The sequence below is a fragment of the Argentina silus genome (genome assembly GCF_951799395.1).
Source record: "Argentina silus genome assembly, chromosome: 6".
Taxonomy (NCBI): Eukaryota; Metazoa; Chordata; class Actinopteri; order Argentiniformes; family Argentinidae; genus Argentina; species Argentina silus.
In genome coordinates this window covers 12693550-12721391 of record NC_139660.1, presented here as the reverse complement: position 1 = coordinate 12721391, position 27842 = coordinate 12693550, and the positions used below count along the sequence as shown (strand labels likewise).

Below are 27842 nucleotides of genomic sequence, written 5' to 3'. Positions count from 1 at the left end.
GAAATAGGAGATAATATAGTTTTTGCACTGGAGCCAAGCAATATAAATATGTCTAGAGGGAATCATTTCACACCACTCCCTTGAAACCTTACAAACAGTTCCACAAATTAAAGTGAAATTGCTCCACAAGTGAAATGCATAACAAAAACATATGATGAAATATTGTATACTATAATATAGCCTGCTATCTAAATACTGATATTTAAATACTCGTATAAAATAATTTAAAAGAGTTCACGCTTTTATTTATTTGTCAAATAGATCAACAGTAGAGCTGGCTTTGATACTGCAGTACCTCTGCGGGTACTTGGTCTGGGTTCAGCGTTTCTTGGGCTTGGACTGTTTGGGACTGGGCTCAGGCTTCTGACTCACTACTTTGGGTTCAGGGGTGGCCACCTTCTTTGGGGCTGCCACAGATTTCTTGCTCACTGTAACACAAATGTATCGGTTTGAGTGTCCAAATTCAAACAGTCACTTTTTGCATTATAAGAGGAGAATGGAGAGTGGAGTAAAATCACATAGTAGAGTACTCATGATTTCTTTTCTAGGCCTACTGTAGATTCCAGTATATTTGTCACAGGCTTCAAGGCCATTAAGTTGAGATGTGTGTTTGCACATGGAGCTCTGACTTCCCTGTAAATCGTCAACTGATATCAATGGGAGGTTTGCACAAAGAGTTGAATTGAGCGTATATTCCAAATTAGGATTCAGGCCTATATAAAATAGCCTGCTCTGGTGGGGGGAAATGATCTCTTCATATAAAGATGTATTATGTTTTTTACCTGCAGTATCATTGTTATGTGTTACGAAGGTGCTCTAATGTGTGTTACAGTGTTGACATAATAATTGAGGTGTGTTATTGATTTGTCTATGACAGTGGTGTGTTATGGTGTTGATCTGTCAGTGAGGTAGCTTACCTTTGGGCTCCAGACTGGGCCTGCCCTGTAGTTGTCTCTCCAGGTCCTGGATCTTCTCCAGCGCTGCCTGGAGGGCTTCCTCTGCCTTTAGGGCCCGTCCCTCTGAACTCTGGGCACGGACCTCAACCCCACTGACACACACATGCAGAAACATGCACGCGCACACACACACACATGCGCAAACACACACACACACACACACACAGTCTTGAAATCATGTAAACAAATGTGAAGTACCATAAGAATAGTCTTTAGATCAACAAAAACAAACAGACATACTGTGTAAAATTAATAAAAGTAATAACTCACAGTAACTCAGTCTGGAGAACCCTCACTGTGGCCAAGGCATCAAAGGCTTTCTGAGCGCTGTCAGTGTGTGGACAGACAACCATCTCCTCAGTCTGAGAGACCAAACACAGAAGAGTTTTACCTTATATTGTCATGTCTCAGTCTTGGTAGGCTACAGCATGTCATCTTTGTTACTTATCAATGCCATAAGGGATTAGGAACTAAACTTGAAATGACAGGACATGATATACTGTGCAGTTACAACATGTATCTGGTGGCACTGATTATTGTGTAATTATATCACTTTACCATGTGAAATTGTGCAATTCTCATTTTACTAAGTAAATTCCCGGTCATTTCTGTACCATAAAATAAAGTGCAACGATATTTTACATGTGAACATCTGGGTCTATACACAGAACAGTGCACCCACGCCATCCAGCTGTACAGTCTCCTCTCCCAGGGTTTTCTCAATGATGTGGCCGTCATGACCAATCAACTTCATGATAGATCCTCCCTGTGGATCTCCCCCCATGGCCTCTTCAAGGCCCTCTGTCTCCCCCTGCAGGGAAAGAGCCACAATGAGCTATGCTACGCTGAGAAGTGTTCATGTACTGTAGTTGTAGGAAAAAGATGGGTCAATGATTAATGGCGTTGAAAATGCAAATTCAGCATTAAAGTTTAGTAAACACTATTCACCACTGAAAATGTACAGAGGACAATCATTTGGAGGTACATGGAAGGGTTATTTCCACAAGTACAAAAGTAAGTTAAGTTAAAACCTCTGTTTCATCATTCTGATCTAAAGTACAGTATATGCTGTAGATATGAACTCACTGATTGGCTAATCTCCGTCAATGGCACCTGACCCTCAGCTTCCGCCTCCTCTTTTTCCAACACCTCTAGAGAAATCACTGTGTTCACCTAAAGACAGTGTCAGGTTAATCATTATAAATCTAATCTCAGAACCCAGAATCTCATCTCTAGATTGAGATTCTTGGGGAAAAGGAAGTAATAAACTGGGGACAAATCTCCATCCCTAAAGTGTTTTGCTTGCAATGCCTCTTCCGTTCTGCCCTGCCGTAAGTCTATGATATTTACAACCCGACTTGCATGCATTGCACAAAATAAAAAAACATGGAGCATGTTTTTGATACCATCATTTTAGCAGGTGAGTAGTGTGCATTAAATGCCCTGTTTGAAAATAAATCTGATTGAAATCCCGGTCTCCATTTGTAGCACCTACTAGGCTCTTCTCTATTCGTCAAATTTGTGTTGCAGGAAAATTTCAGCGGATGCATCACTTGAATAATATTCTAGTGCCATCAGACTCTCTATTTAAATGTTAGTGAGACTATTATAAAGCATAAACAAAACCTATGATGTTTTCAGGTGTTACAAACAAAAACATGGTACTCATCACATATCAAAGCCATACAGGTAGGTAGGGACCACAGCAAATACAAATATAATAAAATGTTATCATGTCCTCACTAGGGTTTGCATTCTGGTTACTGCAGAGGGAAGGATATCAGTGACAGAGGGGACCAAGTTCATGGTGACGCGCAGCTCCACAGGGCTGCCTTTCACATCAGACAGCAGGATCTGACAGGCCTCCACCCACTCGCCACATTCCCTCTGACAGGAGGCACACGTATGTGCAAACATACACAGACAGACAGACAGACAGACAGACAGACAGACAGACAGACAGACACAAACACACACAGAGGCACATGTAGAGAAATTGAGTGTGAGACCAGGACCCCTGTTAGTATGCTTTAAATAGCTAGTCATGGTTGGAGCTTGTTAATATTGGTGGTGGAGTACCTGCAGCTTGTTGAGCTCATAGAGCTCATTCTCAGTGTCGTCCTGAGCCATGCTTTTCTGAATCTCCTCCTCTACAATAGCCTGGCAAGAGCTGCAGTAAGAAAGAAACATTCAGCTTGGGCTTGACACATATAATGAAATACGACTTTGAAACTGTGACACCATGATTCCACGTGCGGCAGCCATTTCTGGTCAAAGCACATTTCACACCAGCCACGGCAGTCAAGAGTGCGTTCTTATGAATTTACCATCATTGTGCTGAGAATACTCCGCCTTTCTCTTGTTAGGCCTAGTTCTTACCTTGTGATGTACTTGGAGAAGTAATCTAGTTTCTGGGACAGGTTCCTGGCGTCCTCCCCAAGTTTGTCCAGAGAGACCTCCATGTAACTGGGGCTAGGGGGGGGCGCAGGCTCCTGGTCCTCACAGTGATCAGGCACCATGGCCAGGAGCAGGTCCACCATCCAGCGAGTCAGAGCTGTGTGGAGAGAGTTCACCTGGCAAAGAGAGGGCAATGACATAGACAACAGACAACAGGATTATATAGAGATATACAGTAGGTAATGATACCCATATGACAATACATGACAAAGCAATTCATAGAAAAAGATGATATCCATGCGACAATACTGTACACAATATGAAAATATGCATACAATACTATAAATGATCCAATAATTCATAGCCATAGACAAAACTGTCAATGAAAATACACAGACATGGACGATGAAAATACACAGACATGGACGATACATAGAAAGAAAATACACACACACAAAATTACAAGTTGACAACACATAGGTAGGTACTGTAGATATAGGCAAGAATACTTCGAAACCAAGATTACATTTTTATATTGTCGTATCGTAACAGTGCAGAAGGCACTGTCCATAGACAGCTACAGTTATGACATCCAACAGTCAATGCACAGTACCTCCTCGCAGAGCCTGCGGTTCTCACAGTCAAAGAAGTTAGCTTGGGTAGCGATGAACTCCCGGAGCGTGTTGAACACATCATCAATCTCAGTCCTAGAACAGATACAGGGAAAAGTCTTATCAGATAACCCATAGGAGTCAATACTTACCAAGCCTGACCTGAATCAAAAAGGTATTTCTAATATTTGAGAGTGTGCTTGATTTAGCTTGTCAGACACAGTGGAACTAATGGAATCGTCCCAACAGTCCAAATTCTGCATGCAAGGCAATCTAAATCAAGGGCACCTCCAATATTTCAAATATGCAACATAGGTATTCAACCTAGGTCTTTTGCAGACCCTGAAGTATGGTATGTAGATTAGGCTCATTTTTTTCTCTACAACTCTCTCACTTGACGTGTGGTTTCTGTTTGACCCTCTCGTTCTCAGGCTGGGTGCTGTGCACATACTGCAGGGCCTCCTCTGTCAGTTTCATCCAAACGCTAAGGGCCTTCTCCAGCTTCAGCCAATCGCTGTGGGGCAGCGTCTCGGTGCGGCCAATCAGGGCCTTCAGCTTGGTGGCCCATAACTCTATCACCCCGACCAGGGACATCAGTTGCTTGTGTATTCCTGAAAGCATCATACTTAAATAGTCAAAGAAAAATGTACAATAGAGCAATAGTGTGCTGTTTTCATGGGGTTTCAGGTGTGAGAGATTTGCTTTGGTTGAGGCAAACAGTGGTTTGATTAGTATAAGCTTGTACACCGACCCATCTGTAAATCGTGCCTTGTGATTGTAAAGGTGGCTCCCAAATGTATTACTTTATTTTGAAGCCAATAGCAAATTAGCCTATCATCATCATCATCATCATCACAATTTGTGTGAGTCTCATTGACTGCAAGACATGACGAGCAGTTACAGACTTAAGTCCTGCATGCTGGATGACAGCGCCCTCGCATTAGAATTAGGAAGTTTGGTCGATTTTAGCCATATACTACTGCATACAACTCCAATACATTTATAATAACACAGTATACTACCATAAGGCTTATCATTTGATATTTATCACTTCATACTTCAATTAATGAACACTAGTCTAGATTGTTATGTGTCGACCTGCTACTACAATGCTATCTCTAAATCCATATTTATTTCAACCAGCAACACTACTATTTAAACACTAACAATGTTTTAACAACAAAACACAATCTGAAACATGATCTGAAGAGGGGAAACATAGGGTGTACACATTATGTTTCAAAATGGATGACATCCCCATACAGTATCTGTCTTGGAGGTGATTTGCAATCTGATTTAAACTGCATATTTCTCCATAACAAGATGGGGACACAGAAAAGCAATATAGAAAATACATTTTACATTTGCTGAGTAGTATTTTAGGAACAATTTCAGATAATTTCCAAAGTTCCTAAAATTATCAGTAAGCTACCATGGTTCGGGAAAGGTTCTGAAACTTAAGGGAGTTTTGCAACCCTAATTAGAATATAAAATTTGTTATCCCAAAGTGTGGTTCCCTTCTCTACACAACATTCTTTAGGTCTACTGAGCATACAGTACAGAGACATTCATGTAAATCATGTTGTAATGTAAATGAGAGATCTATGCAAAAACCTCCATCTCTCCCTCACCACTCTCCCCATTGATGCGGGTGCCCAGCTGCGTGTGGAGCTCAGACACAACATGGCCCAGCTCCCTCATGGCCTCCTGGCCTCTAGGGGGCTCTCCGTCAGGTGCCGGGTGTCTCCTGAAGAGCTGCAGGCCTACCTCCACCCAGGCCTCCTGCAGCATGGCCAGCATGTTGAGGGTCTCCTGGCAGGAGAGGAGGTCCTCGCCTCCATATCGCTCACACTCTTTGGTCAACACCTGTCGGAAGAGGGGGTGGGGGGTGGAGAGATGGGGGGGTTTAGACAGAGTGAAAGGCCTGACACTTCACACAATGCAGATTATGTGTAGAGACATTAGATGTGTACAATACATATTCCAAGTGTAGAGATTAGAACTATATGCTTGCACACGCATAGACATGCACGCGCGCGCACACACACACACACACACACACACACACACACACACACACACAATGCTCCACATACAGAAGCACCAAAAACATCATCATCATCATCACAACAGAGATGTGAATACAGTAACAGTAGAAAACAGGTGCAGTAGAAACAATTCTCACATTTGACCACTGTTTCAAATCAGTAAAAAGCTGCTCCTCTGAAACTTTCTCGAATTTTGGATCCAGACTCCTTGAAACAATAAACAACAACAAAAAAAAACATACAATAGTGATATAAATACAATGCCTGGAGAACAGTTCAGCCATGGCAGTTTGAAGTCAACTTAAAGGTAGACTCAGAGATATGAAGTAGCCACGAAATAGCAGGGGGACTTTCGGCAGAGATAACTAAACTTTCCACAAAAAAGTTCTGGAATCATAAGTGTGTGAAACATCGTGCTTGTGTGAATCTGAAACATCTCTGAAGGCATTAACTTCCTGTGGTAAATTCATATCACTGAGTCTGCGTTTAGGTCTGGCATAGTTTGGTAGAGTTCCAACATGTTTATGGACCTTACTTTGTCTGTGGGTAAAAAACAGATAATCTTTGCTGTATTATAGCACTAATGCTTTGCAGCTACAAAAAACACCCCTTGTGTAAAACATACCATCATATATTGCACATACTTGATTTTGGAGCCACAGAAGGTGTGCCACTTGACAACGCCAGCCTTGATGGCGTTGATCTTCTCACACGTAACATGCTCCGCCTCCCTCAGGCTCTGCATGAACAAAGTCAGATGTTCCTTCCACTGTTCCGTTAACTGCATGATACGATTCAGGTCCTCAGAGTCCTGCAGGACAACATGGATAGTTGACTTTACAAAATACTGTAACGCTATAGTGTGTCCCTTGAACAGTGGGGGGAGGGGCTGTGTGAGAATTTGAGGGGGCTCAGAGGGGTTATGGGGTCCCCATGGTCTCCTCTTCAGCAACAGGGGTGGGACAGTACTGGTTATTCATGTTGTATTGGAGTTAAATTAATTTCATTGGGGGGAGGTGTCCACCTTAGGAGTAATTGGCTTAGTGTACAGGAGGGTGAGTTTTGGGCAGGGGTCTAGTAGGAAGTGGGGAAGTGGACTGGTCAGAATAACAAGGAGTGATGAAGGGAGATGCTGTTACTCAGTTTACCATAGTACCCTAGTTAACTTCCAGTTCAGCTCTCATGTGTTATTCTCAGTTAGGGGCTAGCCATCTCGTTTTGTTATTTTTCAGTGACATCTCAACCCCTGGGGTTAGCTGCCCTGTTAGGAATTCAATTTGGGCTCCAACGAGCAATCAAAGAGACCATCGTCTTGATCTCCATCATTACCAGGACAGTTGGCTACCCCAGGGTACTTCAGTTTCACAAAAACACCCCATTGTGTTCACTTGTGTTCTAACATGACAGTGTAGTGTTTACCTTGGATGTGAGGAAGACTGTGAAGTGCTCAGCAGTCTTGGTCCAGGTCTGCTCACTCACATGAAGCCTACTGGCCAGCTGCAGGTTGTTCAACTTGATCACCTGGGAAACAGTAAACAAACACCAACAACTCAGAACAAACACACATTTGATCAACAAATTCAATTAACAGGCAAGAAAGGTCTTAAGCACTGCTCCATTCTCTCCTCACATTGTCAACCAATACCAATATAATAATAAAATACAAATCCAAACATATGAGAACCGTCTACATGCTACAACAGAGAACAGAATGCCGTTGACCAGGTCCAGTACTACATTCAGCTGTTGGTGCTTTACATAGCTACTATAGGATTTAGCACAAAACTGTGAATGCCACAAATTAGAATAGTGACAGGGCTATCATGATGATGAATTTGATTAGGCCTATACTCTGTTATAATGGTGATACTAATTCTGTCCCTGTCATGAGAAATATATTTTATCTGCAGCTCTAACTGAAACAATGAAAATAGGTCACAAAAGGAGCGGACACAGGGCCAGACCTTGAGAGCCAGGTTGTAGGTGACTTTGCTCCATAGGTCTCGCTCCTCTGTCAGCCTGTCCACCTGTCCCTCCAGCCTCCGCCTCTGCATCTCATACAGGTCATGGTACTCCCCCACCATACTGAGGATACAGGCCACGTTTTTCCTACTTTTACTCATATTCAGTTTTGTGTATCTGCATCATCAGAGATGGGTTTACTAGGCACTTGATCTGTGCAAATGTTGCAACCTTTATCTTGAGATATAAAGGAAAAACTAAGAACAAACATGGAACTGTACATTTAAAAAGTTAACTTTTACATAATTCCATCCTGATGCTACAATTATTTCTACTGTACATGTACACACTAGAACTCGTAGAAAAACTCCTCTGAAAAAGCACGCAAGCAAATTCTGCACTTGTGAAAACGCTTAGTCAATCTGTGTGTGTAGGTCCATGTGGCCAACGGTAGCCACAGTACGGTGGCCAGTCAGTGACTTACTCAGAGTTCTTCTGGGACTGCTCCAGAGCCTTGGCCAGCTCAACCTGTGCCCTCTCAGCCTGCTTGGACACATACTCGTCATGCTCTCTCATCTTACTTAGCTCTCTGAAGACACACACAAACACACACAGACACAGACACACACAAACACACACAGACACAGACACACACAAAAGTGAGCGAGTTCATAGTGTAATTTAATTAAAAATGTAATGAAAAAAATACTGAAGCCCTACATGGGTTGCGCATGACCATGGTAAAAAATTCACCCTGGCTACAGCCCTACTCACACACACGCACCAAACTCCCCCCCCCCACACACACACACACATGCGTGTGCATGCTCACGTGTTGAGCTGGGCGATAGAGCTCTTGAAGCATATGATCTCCTCAGTGAGTCTGCGGTCCAGGGCTCTCTGGGCCAGGGTCTCTGTGTGTAGACCCTTCAACTGTCGGGGGATGCGGTCCAACAGAGCCACGTACCTCTGTCTGGAGCACAGGAGCAGATAGAAGTACAAACACAAAGAAAGTTTCAAAATGTAATTGTACTGGGAGGGATACATTGAAGTATGTATGACAGTACAATAAAGTAATTACTCTCAAGCTCTCCTCTTCGAAAACACAGAATACTGTAGTAACACAATAATACAGTAACATCACAAAACACACTAGCAGCAGTGACTCTACACAAAATAATGCGTATACTGACCTGAGCTTGGCTAGGAGCTGTCCTCTATCGGCACACTCCACACTGACCTGGCGGATCAGCTCATGGAACACAATGTTATAGATGTTCTGCTCCACGCGCACCAGCTCCAATAGACCTTGCATCTGGGAGGAGGTCACACAAGTGGAGGAGTTTACGTAAAGTGCATTTAGTGGACAACATTCCCAGAGACTGAGATTAAATGTTCAAGATAATTTTAAGTTAAAGGTGCGTTCTGTACATGTCAATACATCACATTTTCCCTGTGGGGTACTACAAAAACATTCAACCAAGTAAGAAAACAAAAAAACAAAAACAAAGAAAAAAGAAAAAAGTAGGCTACCCCAGCTTAAAACAGACACTTAAAAAGGGTACAGAATGCACCCTTAAATCTACATGTCTAGTCTAGTACAGCCAAGTCTGGTCCAATTTAAAATGAAGACATCTTGAATAACAGACTGTACTGTACTGTATGTTACTGCTTGTTGTGGTCGTGTACCTGTGAGAGTCCATTCAGCTCTCTGTACTCCTTGTTGACTCCTGCTTTGTCCAGCATCTCGTCCATCACCTTCATCAATTGCACAGCCTCTAGCCGTCCACTAGGCCTCCTAGTTACACACACACGAGAATAAACTAAATACCCAATTCTGTCAAAATGTACTACATAAGTCAAAAGCTGCATTTCCATGCAACGAGAAAACATTTTATTTCACACTGGTCTGGTTGAGTACATAAATTCAAACATCTTGCAGCTCGAGAGGAATTTTTGTTTTTATCATAGGCCTATCTACAAGCCCAGTTACGAGATACAATAGGGTCCTATTTTATCTATTTTTATTAAACATTTATTTATCCAGGTTTGTCTAATTGAGATCAAATCAAAAAATGTTTTAAGAGAGATGGGTCCTACAGTATTGATTTAGTATTCTACTTCTCAAATTGTGCTGTCTTGTGCTGACATGAGTGTTACACTTTTACTCACATGGATGGAAAGACTTTCAGCATCTTTTCATCATCCTCCAGTAGGACGGTAAATTTACTGCAAATGTAGAGGAAAATGAAATTGAGAGGTGCACCTAGTGTCATTAAAGAGAGGGAAATACAGTGCAAAGTAGAATTAACTGTTGTCCCATCTCTGTCCCAACACTGGAAATTAGTGCTAGGGAAAATGTTATTGTGAAATGCAACTGACTGTTTTTATTTCAATGTGTCAATGTTTTAATTGCCTCTGTTCCTATTAAAATAATGATAACATAAACAACTTCACTGACTCATCATAGCACTCCAGTCCTTGCACCCCTCTGTTTTTCACTATGTGGTATTCCTCTGGGATCAGACTCTCCATAAGGCTCATGTCCTGGGGAGAGAACAACAACAACAACAATAACATGGGCCTGTAAAACCAACACCTGCGCCACACGGCATAGGCCTGCCCAACACACACACAACAATTTACAAACACACCTCAAAGTAAACTTCTATAGCTTCTGTTTACTGTGTAAGACTTGTTACCATTTAGATTACAGAGATTACACACTGAAATGGGTCGTATTCAATTTGTGAACTAGTACAGTATGTCCTGTTGATGATCAACCTGATAAAAGGGGTAGATGAAAGTAGATGAACAAATCCAAAGGTATGGATGCTCTCTGATAACTGTGTGTGGCCCACACTGTTTTATTTTCTTTCTTAAATTAAAATCTTTATTGGCTATCATTCTGTGTGTGGCCCACTCTGGTGTGTGTGTAGCCCACTCTGCTTACCTTCTGAATACCCTGTGTGTGGGTGGTGCCCCTGTCAGCCATGGGCGGCAGGGGAATCCGCTCCCTCTGAGAGACCATGGCATCACACAGAAAAGAGATGTCCCTGTGCCAGCACACAAAAGACACAAAGCACAGACAGACAAGATAGTCAATATTGTTCTTTAAAAAAACAATATGCTGTCTAATTTTCCCATCCAACGGTTTACTATAGGAGACATTCTGTACACTACATTTGCAATGCCAATCACCAATAAGGATTCTTAATGGACAAACCTGCCAGCTCCAGTCAAAGATGTTGGTTGGTCGAGAAAATATTTGTATTTCTTGCGGCCTACTGGATGATGCCAAACTGCGTCAGTGTGTCGTATTCCATGAACCTATGGCAGGGAAGTTAACCATTCAGATAAACAACAATATTAGACTGACATGAGGGAAGTTCTCCAGTGAGGATCTTCCTAATTTCCAGGCTGTGACCAAAAATAATGTGACAGAAATTCTGACATGACACTTCCATGCCTTGAAGTCTTTAGGGGTCTTGCTTAGACTTGGTGGTCCCAGCTGATCATGGGTACAGATGGTTGAGGTGAGGGTGGTGAGGAGTTCATCTGGGATTAGGTCATTATGTAGTGGGACAAGTTGCATCTTGGATCGGTCTGTCACAGGCACTTTCTCTTTCAGCTGTGGGAGTTCTACTGCAGAGAACACATATGCATTCAAAAGTACTTCACTCATATGTTGTGTTATAAACAAATAGTGGTTCTAATAGCCTACTGTGCTTTTAACAATAATTTTATCAAAAGAAGATATCAGTCTCTGAAATTTCAGATCATAGTGCACTCACTAGTGCATTGAGGGCACATGCAAGAATGGGATATATGAGCCAGCAATCCCATAATTACAGACTAAGTAGACCTACACTACCTACAGAAGCCCAAAAAGGCCATCATATTCCTAAAAAATGTTTACTCCATTTTCATTTTTTTAAAAGCAATATAGACTATCTCGTTATCTCAAGATAACAAAGTGTTGTTATCCCGAGATCTCGAGAAAATGATCCCGCTATCTCGGGAAAACAACAATTGTAATCTCGAGATAATTACATATATGTAACATAGATTACCATGGCCTTTTAGGGCTTCCGTAACTAACACCTGTAGGCTATTCAATGCAATTCATTAATTGGGATAATATTAAATAATCAATGTTGATTAATTAACTTAAGTCTAATATTTAGGTTGCACAGAGACATGTAGCCTACCCGCTCTAGTATCCACATCTCCGGATGTTGACAGAGGATGCTTTGACGGAAACCTGTGGCCCTCCGGCTTTGGTAAGACTGGGGGTGACGGACTTGGCTTCAAGGACGCATACATCCTGGGATATTGAGGGAACTAACTTTCTTGCTCATTCGATTACATGGGAAATACAATTTAGCGGCAATATTGTCAAGTGACAATAAACACCGTTAAACTCAGTTTAGCTAAATTCAGTCGCGGGAATTTGATATGTTGCCAGCTCAATGAAGCCAACTTTGCAAACGACAGAAAAGTATGTCGTACTGCAAATATTCCTAAAGAGAAATAATGTCATAATATATATCTAAATGCATCACAAACCTAACAGCCTTAATCATCACTTTGAGCCATTTCCACTTGTTTACTTCCTCATTAAGATGTTACTATGGACGCCACGGCTCGATGGGTTTCCCGTATCCATGGAAAGTGGAGTCTGCGCATGTCTTTAAAGCCTGCAAGGAATTACATTCCTGAAATTCTGCCAATGGCTCCTGGTCCTAGCATAGTTTTTTTTCTTATGACTGATGTATGGATGATTCACTTCCTTTAGATAAATGTACTGGATAAAGGCGTCTGCTAAATGTCAAAAATGTAAATGTAATGCCCTGCAAATTCCACTATTATCAATTCCACTTGCCCTGCAGACATGTAGGTCTACTATCCAGACTTTACTAGTCATTAGTCATACAGCTCTGTGGTCATAGCAGGCATTTTTTTCTCTGGATTGGGAGACTGTAATGACTTTATAATGTCAATGTCTGCCACATAATTGTTTACACTTATCCATCTGTGTGTGTGTGTGTGTGTGTGTGTGTGTGTGTGTGTTAAAAGAAAAACAAACAAAATAAACTCGAAAAGGATGTTCCTGAAGAAACATTGTGGGCTTGCAGTCTTATCTTAGTAAAAGGTGAAGGAGTAGAGAATGACCACAGCAACCTTATGGTCTGTATTGGAAGCCATATAAATTATTGCAAATTTAAATGATTAAAGCTTGACAAGTCTAAATAGTATCAAAACTATGTATAGAGGTTCTTTAAGTGGGGTCAGTCTACACATTTTAAAGTTGGATTGAGGTGTCAAGCTTAAAAGATGAAAGAGGAGATACTTGTCACCATTCAGAGCCAATGGCTATAGGAATGAATAGGATTTCAGACAAATTTGAGCACAGCGCAAAAAGTTTAAATGGTATGAAAAATATGTTTTCAAGCAACTCAAGTTACACAAGTCTGGGCATTTAAAAGTTGATTTGAAGTTAATAGGTTAAGCGGTTTACGCTGTGCACGTGGTGGTATACAGTAGGCATGAATAGGATTTCATGCAAATTTGAGTAAAGGTGAAAGTGTAAATAGCATCAAACATCTGAATGGAGTCAATCTACACCAACTGATAGACAGGATGAGCCTTGGATAAATTCAGTGGAGTGGCTAGAGATGGTTGGTTAACAATTTTTTTTTACTGAAGCAAGCCCACTAATAAGTATGAGCAAGAACAATAGGTTGACTTGCTAAAGCAAGGCCACTAATTAAGTATGACAAACAACAGTAGTGTGTTGCTTTTCAAGCACACTAATAAGAATACGTATGAGGAAGAACAATAGTTGTACCTGCTGAAGCAATTATTCTACAGTTGAGTTTAATACATGTATATACACATTCAAACAGTTAATAACAGGCTACTGATTAAAACATGCCAATCGTCCAGTGGTTTAAAGGCAGAGGTAGGGATGAAATGTTACATATATACAGAAATTAGGTCTTCCCTTTCTCCCATCTACATCAGAATCAAAATTAAAACGATACATAGAAAATATGTCAAAACTATGTCAAACTGGCCACCATTTTGGGTCTTCACCTTACCGTGAGACAATGAACATCACTTAATTTCGATTGACAAAATCTTACAGTATGAACATGTATAATGTAAACCCTGATGATCCATTATTAAAATACACACAAGGTAGTGAGTCTGTGATATGAAGTCCAAGGAAACAAATGCAGATATAACATTATTAGAAACCCTCTCCTCTTTTCCATTCTCTCTTTGTTAATCCTCCTACCAAAACCCAGAGGTATAACTACTATTCACAGCAAAAGTGATTTCTCCAATTCAATCAACGGACTGAGGACAAGAGGAGCAAGAAAATACTGATGAGATTTCCACCAATTTCTTCTTTTTTTATGTCTACTTTTTTGAAGCCGTGATTGCAATTATTCAATACAAGTGCACGCTGCCACTGATATTTTATTATCTTTGATGAAAAGAGAGAGGAGAAGAGAGGAGAGGGGGCAGATATGAGTTTCCCTTCTGAAAATGCCACCTCGTTGTGTGCCTGGCTAGTCATCCTGAGCTATAGATCCCCTCTCTTGCTTCATCTCCCTGCTCCTATGTGGAACCACATCTACTTGAGGACTTTGTGATAAGGGTAGAGGGTAAGTGAAGAGGTGAACGCGCGGATGTCGTTGATGAGGGTGACGTCAGGTAGTGTGGGCGAGGCAGGGAGGAAGGTGAGTTTGGAGACTTCGCCATAGGAGGAGGTCTTGCGGGCTGGGGCTTGGCCGCCGTTGTCCTCGTCTCCCTCTGTGGGGCTGGGGCCACCCTGCAAAGGAGGGTCGTTCTCCTCCTCTCCAAAGCCTACAACCTGATAGGGAGGGAGACAGATGAGCTCTGGTATGCCTCTCTCTCACACACAGCATCTTTTTTCTATTTCTTTCTAGCAACATTGAGTTGTGACACAACATAAACTACTCCATTCTCCAGACAGACAGACAGACAGACAGACAGACAGACAGACAGATAAATAGAGCTGTCTGGCTTACATGCACACTGAGTTTCTTGCTAGTTGCATCTCTGTGCTCCATGAACCAGGACACCAGTTCTGCTTTGGTGATGAGTTTCAGAGCTTCAATCTGCAGCAGAAAGATAACATTGTTACATAAACCTTATAACAGAGGCTCCAAGTAAAGTGCTACAAAACATGCCATCTACTGTATTTAGTGGTGCCAACTTTTACCAACCTCCTTGTTGAGCCGGTCAAAGAGGTAATGCTGGGTGACCACCTCAAACCAGTTGCGGTCCACCTCCTCGCCGAGGTGCGTGTCCTCACACTCTTTCAGCTTGATCAGTGCAGTCACCTGCGTCTTAAAGGCTTCGTCTGTGAGGTTGGTCATCTTTTCCCCAAAGCTCACCAGGAACTCCTCTATCTTACCTTCCACAAAGTCCGTGCTAGGAGATAGGAAGCACAACGACACAGGTCAAAGTGCCCAGTTCTAAATCAACTCCTGGTCCCCAAATCCGAAGCAGTAACTGCTCTCTGGCTCCATATGACTCAACTTAATCTTGGCCTCATGATCTTTAGATGAAACTTTGGCATACTTGTAGTAAATTGTGCTGATAACACTGATAATCATCCTTAACAACTGTCTGACCTGCATATGTGGCTACCATCCTTCTCCTCTGAACTGCTCCTGACAAAACATGTTTTACCTATCACTCAACCTGCGACAAACTAATATTGGATTTCATATGCATGTTGAGTATAGGTTTTAAATAACTGTACAACTATATCTGAAAGTAAATGCTTTTATGTATTTTTTTTACAGCAAACTTGGTGACCTAATGGTCGAAACTTTTGTTCCTTTTTTGCCAGTACCTATTTCTGGGTATCATACCCACAGAGAAAGTTGGATATGCTCATATTCTTCTTGTATACAAACTGCTGAAATCTACAAGTTCTCATGAAAGAGTTTTTCCTGGCCAGATCACATGGTCACTCTCGAGCCCCTACTAATGAATTTCAGTCATTTGAATGTGATATAGGCCTAGTCTACAAAAGAAAAACTTAAAAGACAATAACTGTTTTAAAGTGAAGGTGCCTCACTTGAACTTGGTGGCCTGTGTTTCCACTGTGATGGAGAAGCCCAGGACCCCTGAAGTGTTTCTGCAGGTGGGGTACACCTGATACCTAGTGGGGTACAGGGTCAAAGTTCAAATCTCTCAACTCCAAGGGCAGGAGGTGCTTTAATATAGTAGTTTACTTAGATTAAATGTCCAGATTGGAAGGAAAACAACAACAACTAACCCAAGTGTTTCCTTTGTCCTGAGAAAGTCAAAGCAAGGTTCCTCCATGTGCATCTGAGACAGAGGAACAAACATAAATTCATGGCCACCACTGTTGTAGACCAGAGCTTGGAGTTGACTCTAGGGATGGGATGGGATTATATCCAACAGAATAATTATTTTGAGCAAAATGATAACATAATTTATATTATGGGTACACAGATATAATTGGACCATATAAGTACAGTATCATATCATATCATGGGCAATATAATAGGGACAATACCACTTTACATTCCAACTGTGTAACATGGCCTTTCTGATTGGTAGATTTTAGAGGTAGTAGTACGTGGTTCAAAATGACTAGCTTTTGGTGAAAAGCAACCTCTCTCAAAACCAACCTTTTGTTTTTTTCTACACAAGGTGATTTTATGCTGTCTACAAGGGGCTGAGGCCAAGCTGATTTCTGAGAGGCGGAGAGAGGGGACTATTTTCTACAGGGGCCATTGAATATTTCAGTCAAGCCCTGTTAGCAACAACACTCACCACTAGCAACTCCATGAGCGTATGCTCCCTCAGGTTTTTCAGCCCTGACTGGTAAGAAACAGAGATGGACATGGTTATCACAACTCCAAATGAGCACTAAGAACATTTCAGCAACTGATAAGGTTCGCTGTCAGGGGATGAAATTCAATAGGTCATCTCTGTCAGGACCAAATACAATAAAAAAAAAAAAAAAAAAAAAATGTGACCAACTGATGTCACAATAAAACATTGTCTTAAGTACATAATATAATACCTGGTAGTAGACAGTGACTTCAGAGTTGGCATCTCCCTTGTTGAGGGACTTGACTTTACACAGGTGAGGTTTCTGAGGTAGCTCCACCACTCGGAACAGCACAGGGACCTCTACTGACAGACGTTCAAACTGCAGTTTACTGGAGAAGAAAAAAAAAGATATGGATAAATGTCTACATTCCATAAGGCAATGTAATAAGTTAAACTATTTTAGGATATGGCAAATAATGTTATTTTGTAATAAATTTTTCACATTATTGCTTTGAATGAGAGTCAAGAGACAGTGGAAAACAGAGGAAGAGGAGGTACCCAGACACTTACTCTATAAAATACTGCAGGAACTCCATTGACTCCTGTTGGGCAAAGAACATGTACAGAAAAACATTTAGCATTAACATGGCATAGAAGCAAGATGGAATATATTTTCATTTTTTAACCATTAAACAGGTAGAATACACAAAATCAACATCTCAGAAAAAAACAGTGCTGTAGTGAGCTAAACAGCCAAATTAAGTCTGTAGTCCCTAAAAACAGATATAACAGAACATGGCTGCGAACATCAGAAATATGTGTGTGTGTGTTTAATGCTTCAACGCGTGTGTATAAGACCAGACTTACAGTGGAAGTGAAGTTGCCCTGCACCAGCCCCTCGACGTACAGCTCAGCTTTCAGGCCACTGACGAAGGTCATGAGGTTTTCCACAGTCAGGCCCTTCATGATAGCCTGGTACTTCTGGATGACCGACCAGCGGCAGTGCTCCAGGATCAACAAACGCACATCCCTGAGAGGGAGGGGGAGGAGAGAGAAGGGGAGAGAGAGAAGGGGGGTGGAGGAAAAAGAGAGAGGAGGATGAGGAAGAGGAGAGAGAAAGACAGAATATGCAGCAAGTTATAAGTGGTATTTGTTGACTGCATAGCCAAGAGATATTAAAAATGTGTCCAAATAAGAAAATAGCCTTTTATTGGACCAGGAAGTCATATGTCTGAATAATGAAATCCTACGATGCCCTTAGTGCTCCCAGCCAACCACGGAGGTGCATCTAAGCTAACATTCACATTAGTAAACACAAGTGATTTCACATGCCCACACCTTTGTAAGGTGATCTGGACAACTATTCTGAGGTAAAAACATTGGTGAGGTGATATTTTAAGAATCAATAGCTATATATATAAAAAGGATCCGAGATTGCCCTTTAAGATGTGAGAGAGAGTGGGAGTCAGGGGCCAGATGAGGAAAGGTACAGAGTTGTAGAGAAATGAGACCTACTTTCCCAATCTCTCAGGTTTGATAAGGATGTTGAAGTAGGTCTTCTTCAGCTGCTCTGCGAACATAGTGAAGACCCCAGGCTCAGCAGTAAAATCTGCCAGATGGTCTACAATCAGGTTCAACAGTAACTGGGAAGAAAAAGAGGGGCAGAAGAATCGCCATAATATATAGGGTTGTCTGAGCAGCATGTGCTGTACCTGATCAAGGTTTGTGTGTGTGTGTGTGTGTGTGTGTACAGCATCACTCACAGGTAGTTTGTGGTTGAAGCCCTTGACTCTGATGACCAGGCCATGCTCCCCTGCCACCAGTTTGTACTCCAACTGGGCCACGTCAGCCTCGTAGGCCGGCTCCGCCAGGTTATGGGCCAGGATGTTCACAAAGATATCAAACAGCACCAGGCTACAGACGTACACAAAGGGTGTCTTAAAAGCAATGTTCCAATATACTGGTACAGTATAACCCCCCTCCCCAGCAGTTGTGATCATATATTTAGATGTTCTCAATTTCTGTCAGAATCGTCACTGGTTGTAACTTCGGTGTCATACCAGGGTCATGTTAAGTAAGGCACAATGTAGCAAAACATTTTACAAAGGAAGTTAAAATCTTTGTTTTTAATGGACAGCTCCTCTTCAGTTTCTTATTGTTTTCTACTGTTTGCTGCTCCTGAACACAATGCAGTTCTATAAGATGAGCATTACGCATGTTTCATTTTAGAATTACTTGATTTTTTTGTAAATGATCAACTGCATACAAGACTTTCTTACTTCTCAGGATTTTCCTGGATTATCGGGGAGAGGAGGTTGAAGCGTACATAAGCTAAAAGAGAAAAAAGAAAAAGAAGTATAACATGACAGTTAAAGAATGAAATAATACCCTACAGCTTACGTATGAAACAATAGAACTAAGAAATGTATATAAATATAAACATGTTTTCATTTTCAAACTCCATTTACCAATGCAAACAAACAAATTACATATAGATTCACAAACACATCACTTCACCTTTGGGTATCTTGAACTTATTGTCCTTTTTGAACCAAAGACAGCCTCTTTCGTTGTTGACTATCCTGATTGGGATCTCAGTGTCCGGACAGTCTGATGCTTTCAGGGTGAAATCAGTCGCTATGAAAAAGAAAGAAAAAAGGGATTAATATGTATTTTTAAAATTAATTATTAAACATAATAATCATCAAGAGACTGAAAAGTGAATGTTGTAGACTGAAAGTGATTGTTGCAAAACACATATGGGAATATATGCTGAAATATACTCTGCTTCTTAAACTAATTAAGCTATAAGTACTACAAGTAAATGGTGTAGCTTTGATGCAATTGGTTCACTAGAACATTTGAACTGACCGATGAACTTGTTCTCTGCTGGCAGATGCAGGCAAGGATTGAGGTCAAAGTCTCCAGTCCAGCGCTGCCTCCACTCCTCAGGGATATCTGTCAGGACACCAAAGAGGAGTGCTCACTCAGACACAGGTCTACACACCACAGCCAGCTTTGACAACCAATAAGGATGTAAGAGGTGGTAATATACATGATAGCATATGGAGAAGCTAAGGTATCTTAAAAAGTTACAGCTTGCTATGTGTAATTCTGGTGTGGTGGTGCTGTCACAGACAAATAGTGACACCCTATGCAAAACCAAACCATAATATCCTAAATTATCAATCTGAAGTATTACCTATCGGCATAAGTGACTACACATGCATTCTATTGGCAATCCTTTTATGATACTATCATTCATCACTTTCATTCATATCGTTGTCAAAATAGAAACACTCTACACAAAACCAAACCATAATATCCTATAGACCTATTATCTATTGGCAATAATGTTATTATTATACAATCACAGAAATGACTAAGGGATCAACACTAGCATTGATCTGGTGTGGCTCAGGGTCAGTGCATCCATATATATATGAGTCTCGGTCTCACCCTCCATGCTGTAGTTGGTGCCAAACCACCTCTCCTTGAGTGGACAGTGACCCTCGTGCTCTGGGGACAAAAGCAGCAGGTTGGCTCTCTCAGGGGTCAGGAGGGACAGGGGAGAGGAGATCACCTGGAAGAGACATCACACAGACGCACGCACGCACGCACACACATAAATCATGCAACACACATTGTGTGTTAGCTATAACATTTTTCCAGAAGGATTGAGCCAACATCTAGGTTTGCAGATTAACATTTTGTTTTGGCATTGTAATACACTGGCATACGTTGCTAGCCATACTCGGTGGATGCTGCCTTTCCTCTTACCTCTGGGTCGAACTGGAACATGAGCTGGTCTCCTGTTAGAAAGTCCTCTTTAGGGAAGAGCTGCATATTCTCACATATGTTCTCCACGTACTCTATGGGGTCTGTCTGTCACAGGGCAACAAGGAGAGTCACACACACACACACACACACAATCACACACAAAATAGCTCCCTGACAATGTGTTCATTTTACTCTGACACACTTTTTCATGGAGAGCTGTGACTGTACCTGCTCTTGATAGTGAAACTCATTGGCTTCTATCTTCTGAATCTCTTCATAAATCCTCTGCTGTGGACCCAAGGTCTGGAGCATCTTCAGGTACTGGAATACTAGGTGAACCACCTGCAACAGGGAAACAACAGTTTATTGAAGTGTGTGTGTGTGTGTGTGTGTGTGTGTGTGTGTGTGTGTGTGTGTGTGTGTGTGTGTGTGTCACCAGCTCACCTGGTAAAAGTTCTGGAAGCCTTCGTCAGTGAGTGTGATGGAGATGCTGAAGATGGAGTAGGTGGTGTTCTGGTCAAAGCCTGTTTCACTATTCCCTCCAAACAGAGCTAGAGCCCAACACCTGTAAACCAATGCACAGAGACACCTGTTACACACGCACACGCACACACACTACTTTAGCTGACAAAATGAGCACAACCAGCTGTCACTCACTTCTTCCTGAGCAGTGATAGGATGCTGCCAGTGCCTTCATGACCAATCAACCAGGAAATATAGTGCAAGGGCTTCACCCTGATGGGAACACCCACAGAAACACAAATAAAGCAATTCACATTGGTGAAGTAATAGTGTCGGGAAATTAACTACTCTAATACAGCCTCCAGAGCTAAAGATAAACCATCAGGATCACAATTCATCTCTATGGGGAACATGCAAACATATGGGATAGGCAGGTGACAGGTGTCTAATAAAGTGAGTAATGTAGGTGATATCTGCCTTATTTCTACTCTATAGGGCTTTAAAATAGCTACAACAACTTGAATCTTATAACACTTGACTAGATGCACATGAGTATATTAGTACAGGCTTATTCATATCATATACATAACTAGCGTAAGCAGCGTTTCTGCTATCCTATGGGGCCTCACCTGTACTGTTTGCCCTGAGGGGGTACTGCCCACGTGATGGTGAGGGCGTGCACCTTCCTCACAGGGACCACTGTAACACACACACAGTTAAGAATGACTACAGTACATTCAAAAACCTTATGAGAAAACCTACTGAATACACGACTCATGGAAACAAAAAGACAACAATGGGCTAGTTAACAGATAAGAATACTTACCACAGGTTAAGTATTAATAACACTGCACATTAATTATAACCTGACCAGCCATTGAAAATATAATCTAAGACACAAAGCGTTAAGGAGAGCCTGTACTCAGTAAGCAAAGGTGTACAGTATATTTGATAGAACCACACATGTAATGTTTACTGAACACCTCTACCTCTGTAAAGCTTGTTGAAGGCTGGTGTATCAAACGGGCCCTGGAGGTCAGAGAAATCAGGTTGCGGTAGATCACTGAAAATAAGGTGAAAATATAATATATTATTTGAAGACAGTTCATGGATTGTTTAAATTGTGTGTGTGTGTGTTTGTTTCCGTGTGTGTGTGTGTGTGCACACATACAAGTGCTTACTTGTTGGGCACCTTGCTGAAGATCTCTCTCACCCACTCCTCCAGTGTGTTCAATGTCTCTGAAGGGCAGACAAGAGCAATCAATAAGTCATTTTGACCTATCGTGCTGGGAAGCTAGCAAGTGTGCCTACTAATTACAATGCAGACGTAATACATTTAATGAAATAAAAGTGTACAATAACATTTTCAAAACATAAATGATAAAGAAACATAATTTGTTTAGTAATTTATATTTGTTTATAAACAATTTGTTTATTTGGATCAATCACCTTTAGACTGCACCGTGAGGGTCATGTAATGGGCAGAGTAGTATCTCTTCCAGAAGTCTCTGAGACGCTGGTAGGTGTTGATCTGCTTCTCTCTGGGCTCGTGCTTCAGGGTCTGAGCATTGCCTGTGTAAAAACCCAACACAGAGGACAACAACATGCTGTTACAGCTGCATAAGCTATGTTGATATTGATATCATCATCTAATTCATATCCATTCAAATGTATTCTGATGGCAGCAATGCAACAACTAGTTGTAGCAATTAAACAGAACATCATCTGATTAACATGAAAACGATATTTGCCATGTCGATATAAGCACAAATTATGTTTTATAAAATAAAAATGTGTTATCAAATATTGACAGTCTATGGAAGATAACAGCAAATTCTTACACACAACTGTAACTTCCAGTTTTATACTACAGAATATGATGAAAATCAGGGGGGAAAGGCTACCAATCAAATTGTAATTATGATTATTATTTATAATTCTAAAATAAACATACAAAAAAATAGTGTAGTTCTCTGATGTCAAAAAAAATAAAAATCCCTGATTATATTCTCTGTGTGTGCTTACCCCAACAGAATTTGCCCATGGGGTGCTTGGGCTTGGCCAGGCTTCCGAACAGCATTTCCTTGCGATGGGAGTCTGACGGCCTAGCGAGCTGGTACTCTGCACATCAATGGACAGGCATGAAGTTCAATAGAGAGAGATAGAAATAGAGATAGAGAAAGAAAGAAAGAAAGAAAGAAAGAAAGAAAAAGGGGAGGGAGAGAAAGGATAAAGAAGAGAGAATAAACAAACAGATAGAGGGAAAGAATGAGCGTCAACTGTGAATGAGCCTAGAGTGTAAAAGAGGACTCTGAAATTCAACATGATAGCAGTGCGGCTACACTCCCAGTGCCCTAACTCACCACTATCCACTGCCTCTACCTCTCTGTCGATGGCATCCTCAATCATCAGGGGGCAAATGAAGAACTGGGCCCACCTAGGTGGACAGAAAAAACAATATCAGATTGAAAAGAACACAGATCTCAAGCAAAGGAGAAGATTGGGCTAATAGACTCCTGAACACTGTAGAAACTATCCAGTCAGCGGGGGAAATGGTCTGTTTTCCACCGACATCCAGATGTGGCCCAGGTACAACTTTGTTTCCCAGGTCAAAAGTGTGGCGGCTCTGGCTGCCATTCCTGAGACCTATCTTTTGCCATGAAAAGGCCAGACCTTGGCCGGCATGTGGATGTAGCCCAGGTACGACTTTGTTGCCCAGGCCAGAAGTGGACCAACTCGGGCCGTCATAACTGAGATTTGGCATTTTCATGGTGATGATTGGGCTAAGGTATGGCCACCAGAGCCAGTCCACTTATGATCCAGAGAACAAAAACGTACCTAGGCCACATCAGTTGTGTAGTAGTCAGATGATTCCTTAGCCTGAACGTAATCTATGGGCCAGGAGAAACGAAAAAAAAGGTGCTATGGAAATACTGACCAAGTTTCAAATTTGTGACCATATCTACAACGAGTTTCCAATTGTCTGCTGACTAGGTAGCAGAACAGTTCAAGACCCTGTGTTCTTATGTATTACAGTGCATTTAGGTACCATAATCAGGTGCATTAAAATGAAAATGTAAAAAGTGGCTGGTGTGCAGAAATGTTTCCAGCCCTGTGACTTGACTGAGAATCTTACAACAATGGCCAAATGGTCACGGCCCTCCCGCCTCACCTATCAAGCGCCTCTCGGAAGTACTTCCTCTGGACATCAAACTGGAAGATGGTCCTCTCACAGTCTGTGGAGGCATTGTCACTGCCACCATGCTTCTTCAGGAAGGCATCAAAACCATTCTCCGCCGGGTACTTTTCACTGCCCATGAACACCACTGTAGCAGAGAGAGAGAGAGAGAGACAGACAGAAGAGGGAAGTTGAGGGGTAGAGAGCAAGAAGAGAGGAGAAAGCAAGCAGAGAGAGAAAGCAGTGAGAAAGAGAGGGTGAGAAATGAGAAAGATGAGTGAGAGAGGGAGAGAGAAAGGATAGACAAACAGACAAGAGAGAGGAAAGTTTAGTTTAGAGGTACTGTCAGGGTTCTTACATAGAAATCTGGGTCATCTGCAGTAACACAAAATCAGGTTCTCTGTTAAACCCACTCACTGTGCTCAAGGAAATGGGCCAAGCCCGGAAGGTCCTCTGGGTCACTGAAGCTCCCCACATTGATACAGAGAGCAGCTGCAGACTGAGACACAGGAGGAATGACAACACGCATAGACACAGACACACACAAACAGTAACACACACATTGTAACACACACACAGACACACATAGCCTCTGCATATCACATATTTCATCAATCCTCAAACAACAAAACACAACATTAGCAGTCAAGGACATGACAAGACAATATCACTACCAGACCAGTACCGAACAATAAACCGTCCATCTCTACAGGTAGGAGTTTAACCTACAGAACATCCCCATCAAAAAACTGTGTCCAGTGATATATACATATCTAATTGTTATCCAAGAAAAGTTAATTTAATGTAGTTGTAAAGTTATAGTTTATAAACTGCTGAGAGAATGCAATCGATAGCCAACTGTTGAAATGATTGTATTCAGCCTGCCCCTTACTGTCTGTGCTTGTTTGTGTGTGGTGTTGATGAACAACTCCTGTCATAATTCTAATAATCATTGTGACAACATGACGTTTGGCTCCCGCATTATCATTACAAGTGGGCCGCGAGTCTAAAAAGGTTGGGAACCGCTGCTATAGGCTATGTAACATCAAGCAAAAATAATTTAACATGGGTACAGTCATAAAAAAGGAGCCAACATTTTGGTTGTGTTGTCTCTCTCTGTTTTTTAGCTGCTGAATTGATGAGTTTCTTCTGTGTGAAGCACTAGAAAATGCAGGTATCATGTAAGAAAACCAACCTGTTTCTCTGAACTCCCTTTCTTCTTTTTCCCTTCATGTTCCTCATCCAGCTCCTCAAAGTCACTATCGTGCTCCTCTTCCCCATTCTCCTCTTCCTCTTCTGTGCCCTCCCCAGAATCCCCCTCTTCTTCCTCTCCACCCCCTGCCTCCTCCTCCCCATCCTCCTCTTCCTCCTCTCCTACACAAGCCCCCTTCCCATCTCCACTGAAGTCAGAGATGAGAAGTACTCTCAGGCCATTGCTCAGCTCGATGTATCTGGAGAGGGAAATAAAGATAATAACTCAGAGGTTTAACAAACTTATCACAGCTGAAAATAAAGAGTCCCAATGATTAATTATACTTTCTCATTCTGTCTTTACTGTACATGGGCCTAGATGTTCCATTACATCATCAGACACCCCATTACATATCCTCCCTCACACACATTCTGATTGTAATGACGTGCATACTATGTAGGCTAGTGTGTATCCTGTAAATACAGGATAGAGGATATGATTTTTACTCATTATAATAATGATGTTCACGACATCTGAAATATCTACCTGAAGGTCTTCCATATAAAAATATGCAAGTACTCAAAAAGAGTATTCATATATTTTCTGAGACAGCCAAAAACTGATTTGAAAAGGGGCATTGAAAAGATTTGAGGAAATAAAAGTACATGCATGGATCAAGTACCATTTCAAACCTAAAACATTTGTTCAAGAAATCTGCAACAGGATATATATCCTGTTATATACAGTGCCCTCCGTAATGATTGGAGCAGTGAAGCATTTTTTCTTCTTTTTGATTTATACCCCAAACATTTGGATTTAAAATCAAACAATTACTATGATGTCAAGTATAGACTATCAGGTTTTGTTTTAGGGTTGCATTTAATTTAGCTAAGGCACTGTAATCACCTATAATGTGTCTTCTTAATTATAGGGTTATCTTATCACAATAAATACAATTTGGGCACTGTGTGCAATAAATACAATTACTGTACAATGCACAGTTGTGTAAGCTTTTAACTATAAAGCATCATTGTGTCAAAGAGGGTTCTTATTATATCTCATCTTACCTGTACTTCTTTGGGTCACTGGGAGATTTGTTGATTTGGAGGTCTCCTTGGTCTTCTCCTCCACCGCCATCCCCCGAGGCCAGCTGGCCTCTGGGCTCTGCTTGAGGTGGTGGCTCACCTCGGTCCGGAGCAGATTCCTGTCCAGGACCGCTTGCAGAACTTTTGGACTTGTTCGTCTGAGGCATTGTTACAGGGACTGAATCTTCCTCACTGAAATTACAAAGTAGCACATTTTTTGCCAAATCATCAATGTCAACATCAAGCGAGATATAATTAGATAGACTACCTAGACACCTAATTTATACTCTGACTTGACGAAACAGTTTCAGTTTACATTTAGGCTATTACCAAGTCTAACTAGTATAATATGTTACATGTCTTTAGCTAGGTTAGCTACGTTATACGTAAATAGTGAAAGCCAATGCAAGCTAACTAAAAGGCTAGTTCAGCGAGCTAGCTATTCATGATAGCTAATGCCAATGATGCAACGGTCAAAACGTAATTTGCAGGCAGCGGCGCTACAGCATCACCGCGGCTTTAATCCGGTTATTGACAACAACTAGTCAACCGGCGGCAGTCATTCCGTCGTCGTATTGAGAAATAAAAACTGCTCATGTATTGCTTTAACACAGTTCAACTCATAAACCAAATATGACCCATTGTAAATAAACGCACCTTTTATCCCAAATAATTAAAGTTTCCTAGCTGCAGTCTCGAGAACCTAAAAGTCTATGCAACCTAACCACAGTTTTCTTTTTTACCTGATCAGCTCTCGTCTGCACTGGGCTCAACAATTTGTGCAAGAGCCGATGTGATTCGCCGAGAGCCGTAAGCAGAGCAACAACGAGCCATCCGATTGCTTCAAACAAATCTGATGTCTTTCATGACATAAAATAACGTTTAACCTGTGCAAGAATTCTGAAAAAAGTCCCAACACTGGGATTTGTATGCGCGCGCCTATTCTGACAAATATTAACATCAAACGGAATTGATACAGTGATTGATAATGCATGATTTATTCAATATTCACTAATACTCACCACAAATGTCCACAACAGGAAAGCATGATTTTTTTTTTTCAGATATGAAGGGGAAAAGAAAAATGTAACTTCAACCGCTCTCGCGATTGACTGTACATTAGTCAACTATGTCGCTGTGAAATTGATAATCAATTGACAAAAGTGAAAAGTGTTGTGGTAATTGACGTAACTGGCATTGTGATGACTTCAGTGACCGCGGTTGGACTATTTCACTGATTTTGAATTTTAGACATAAAATTCTCACTATCTCACTATTCAAATAAAGATTTGTGCTTTTTATTATCCTAAATTGCATC

The 27842-nt window shown here is 41.4% G+C and overlaps 2 protein-coding genes across 3 annotated transcripts; both read right to left on the bottom strand.

The window, feature by feature from the left end:
- Nucleotides 1–61: 61 nt before the first annotated feature.
- On the bottom strand, nt 62–12300 carry axdnd1 (axonemal dynein light chain domain containing 1; the record flags this gene model as incomplete). The annotated part of the gene is made up of 24 exons (XM_083671212.1): nt 62–428; nt 918–1048; nt 1227–1318; nt 1639–1767; nt 2700–2843; nt 3036–3126; nt 3336–3529; nt 3967–4060; nt 4359–4575; nt 5596–5830; nt 6150–6219; nt 6657–6823; nt 7432–7533; nt 7977–8097; nt 8459–8563; nt 8807–8943; nt 9164–9289; nt 9664–9772; nt 10147–10203; nt 10436–10521; nt 10928–11030; nt 11201–11304; nt 11444–11619; nt 12186–12300. The coding sequence occupies 24 exons, from the start codon at nt 12298–12300 to the stop codon at nt 319–321; spliced, it is 3015 nt and encodes a 1004-aa protein (XP_083527338.1). The 3' UTR covers nt 62–318.
- A 1525-nt stretch (nt 12301–13825) lies between these two features.
- On the bottom strand, nt 13826–27275 carry nrd1b (nardilysin b (N-arginine dibasic convertase)). 2 transcript variants are annotated; one of them, XM_083671233.1, is made up of 30 exons: nt 27268–27275; nt 26507–26716; nt 25443–25698; nt 24665–24746; nt 24242–24395; nt 23433–23506; nt 23095–23190; nt 22519–22641; nt 22251–22308; nt 22059–22132; nt 21699–21768; nt 21265–21342; nt 21052–21172; nt 20836–20949; nt 20608–20712; nt 20287–20410; nt 19699–19785; nt 19345–19464; nt 19107–19158; nt 18591–18741; nt 18343–18470; nt 17695–17857; nt 17398–17429; nt 17078–17216; nt 16825–16872; nt 16301–16353; nt 16100–16183; nt 15237–15444; nt 15039–15128; nt 13826–14860 (listed from the first exon to the last, which is right to left on the bottom strand). In XM_083671233.1, exons 2-30 carry the CDS (start codon nt 26689–26691, stop codon nt 14621–14623), a joined length of 3309 nt encoding a protein of 1102 aa, XP_083527359.1. In that variant the 5' UTR covers nt 26692–26716; nt 27268–27275; the 3' UTR covers nt 13826–14620. The 2 variants fall into 2 exon arrangements, with proteins under 2 accessions (XP_083527359.1, XP_083527358.1); XM_083671232.1 differs by lacking the exon at nt 27268–27275 and adding an exon at nt 27182–27245.
- Between the last annotated feature and the right edge of the window lie 567 nt (nt 27276–27842).

Coding starts and splice junctions, on each gene's coding strand:
- nrd1b (XM_083671233.1), bottom strand. CDS start 26,691: ATGCCTCAGACGAACAAGTCCAAAAGTTCTGCAAGCGGTCCTGGACAG. Junction 17,217..17,397: donor TTCCTGCAGTATTTTATAGA/GTAAGTGTCTGG, acceptor TTTCTTCTCCAG/TAAACTGCAGTTTGAACGTC. Junction 16,354..16,824: donor CGCTCATGGAGTTGCTAGTG/GTGAGTGTTGTT, acceptor CCTCTGTCTCAG/ATGCACATGGAGGAACCTTG.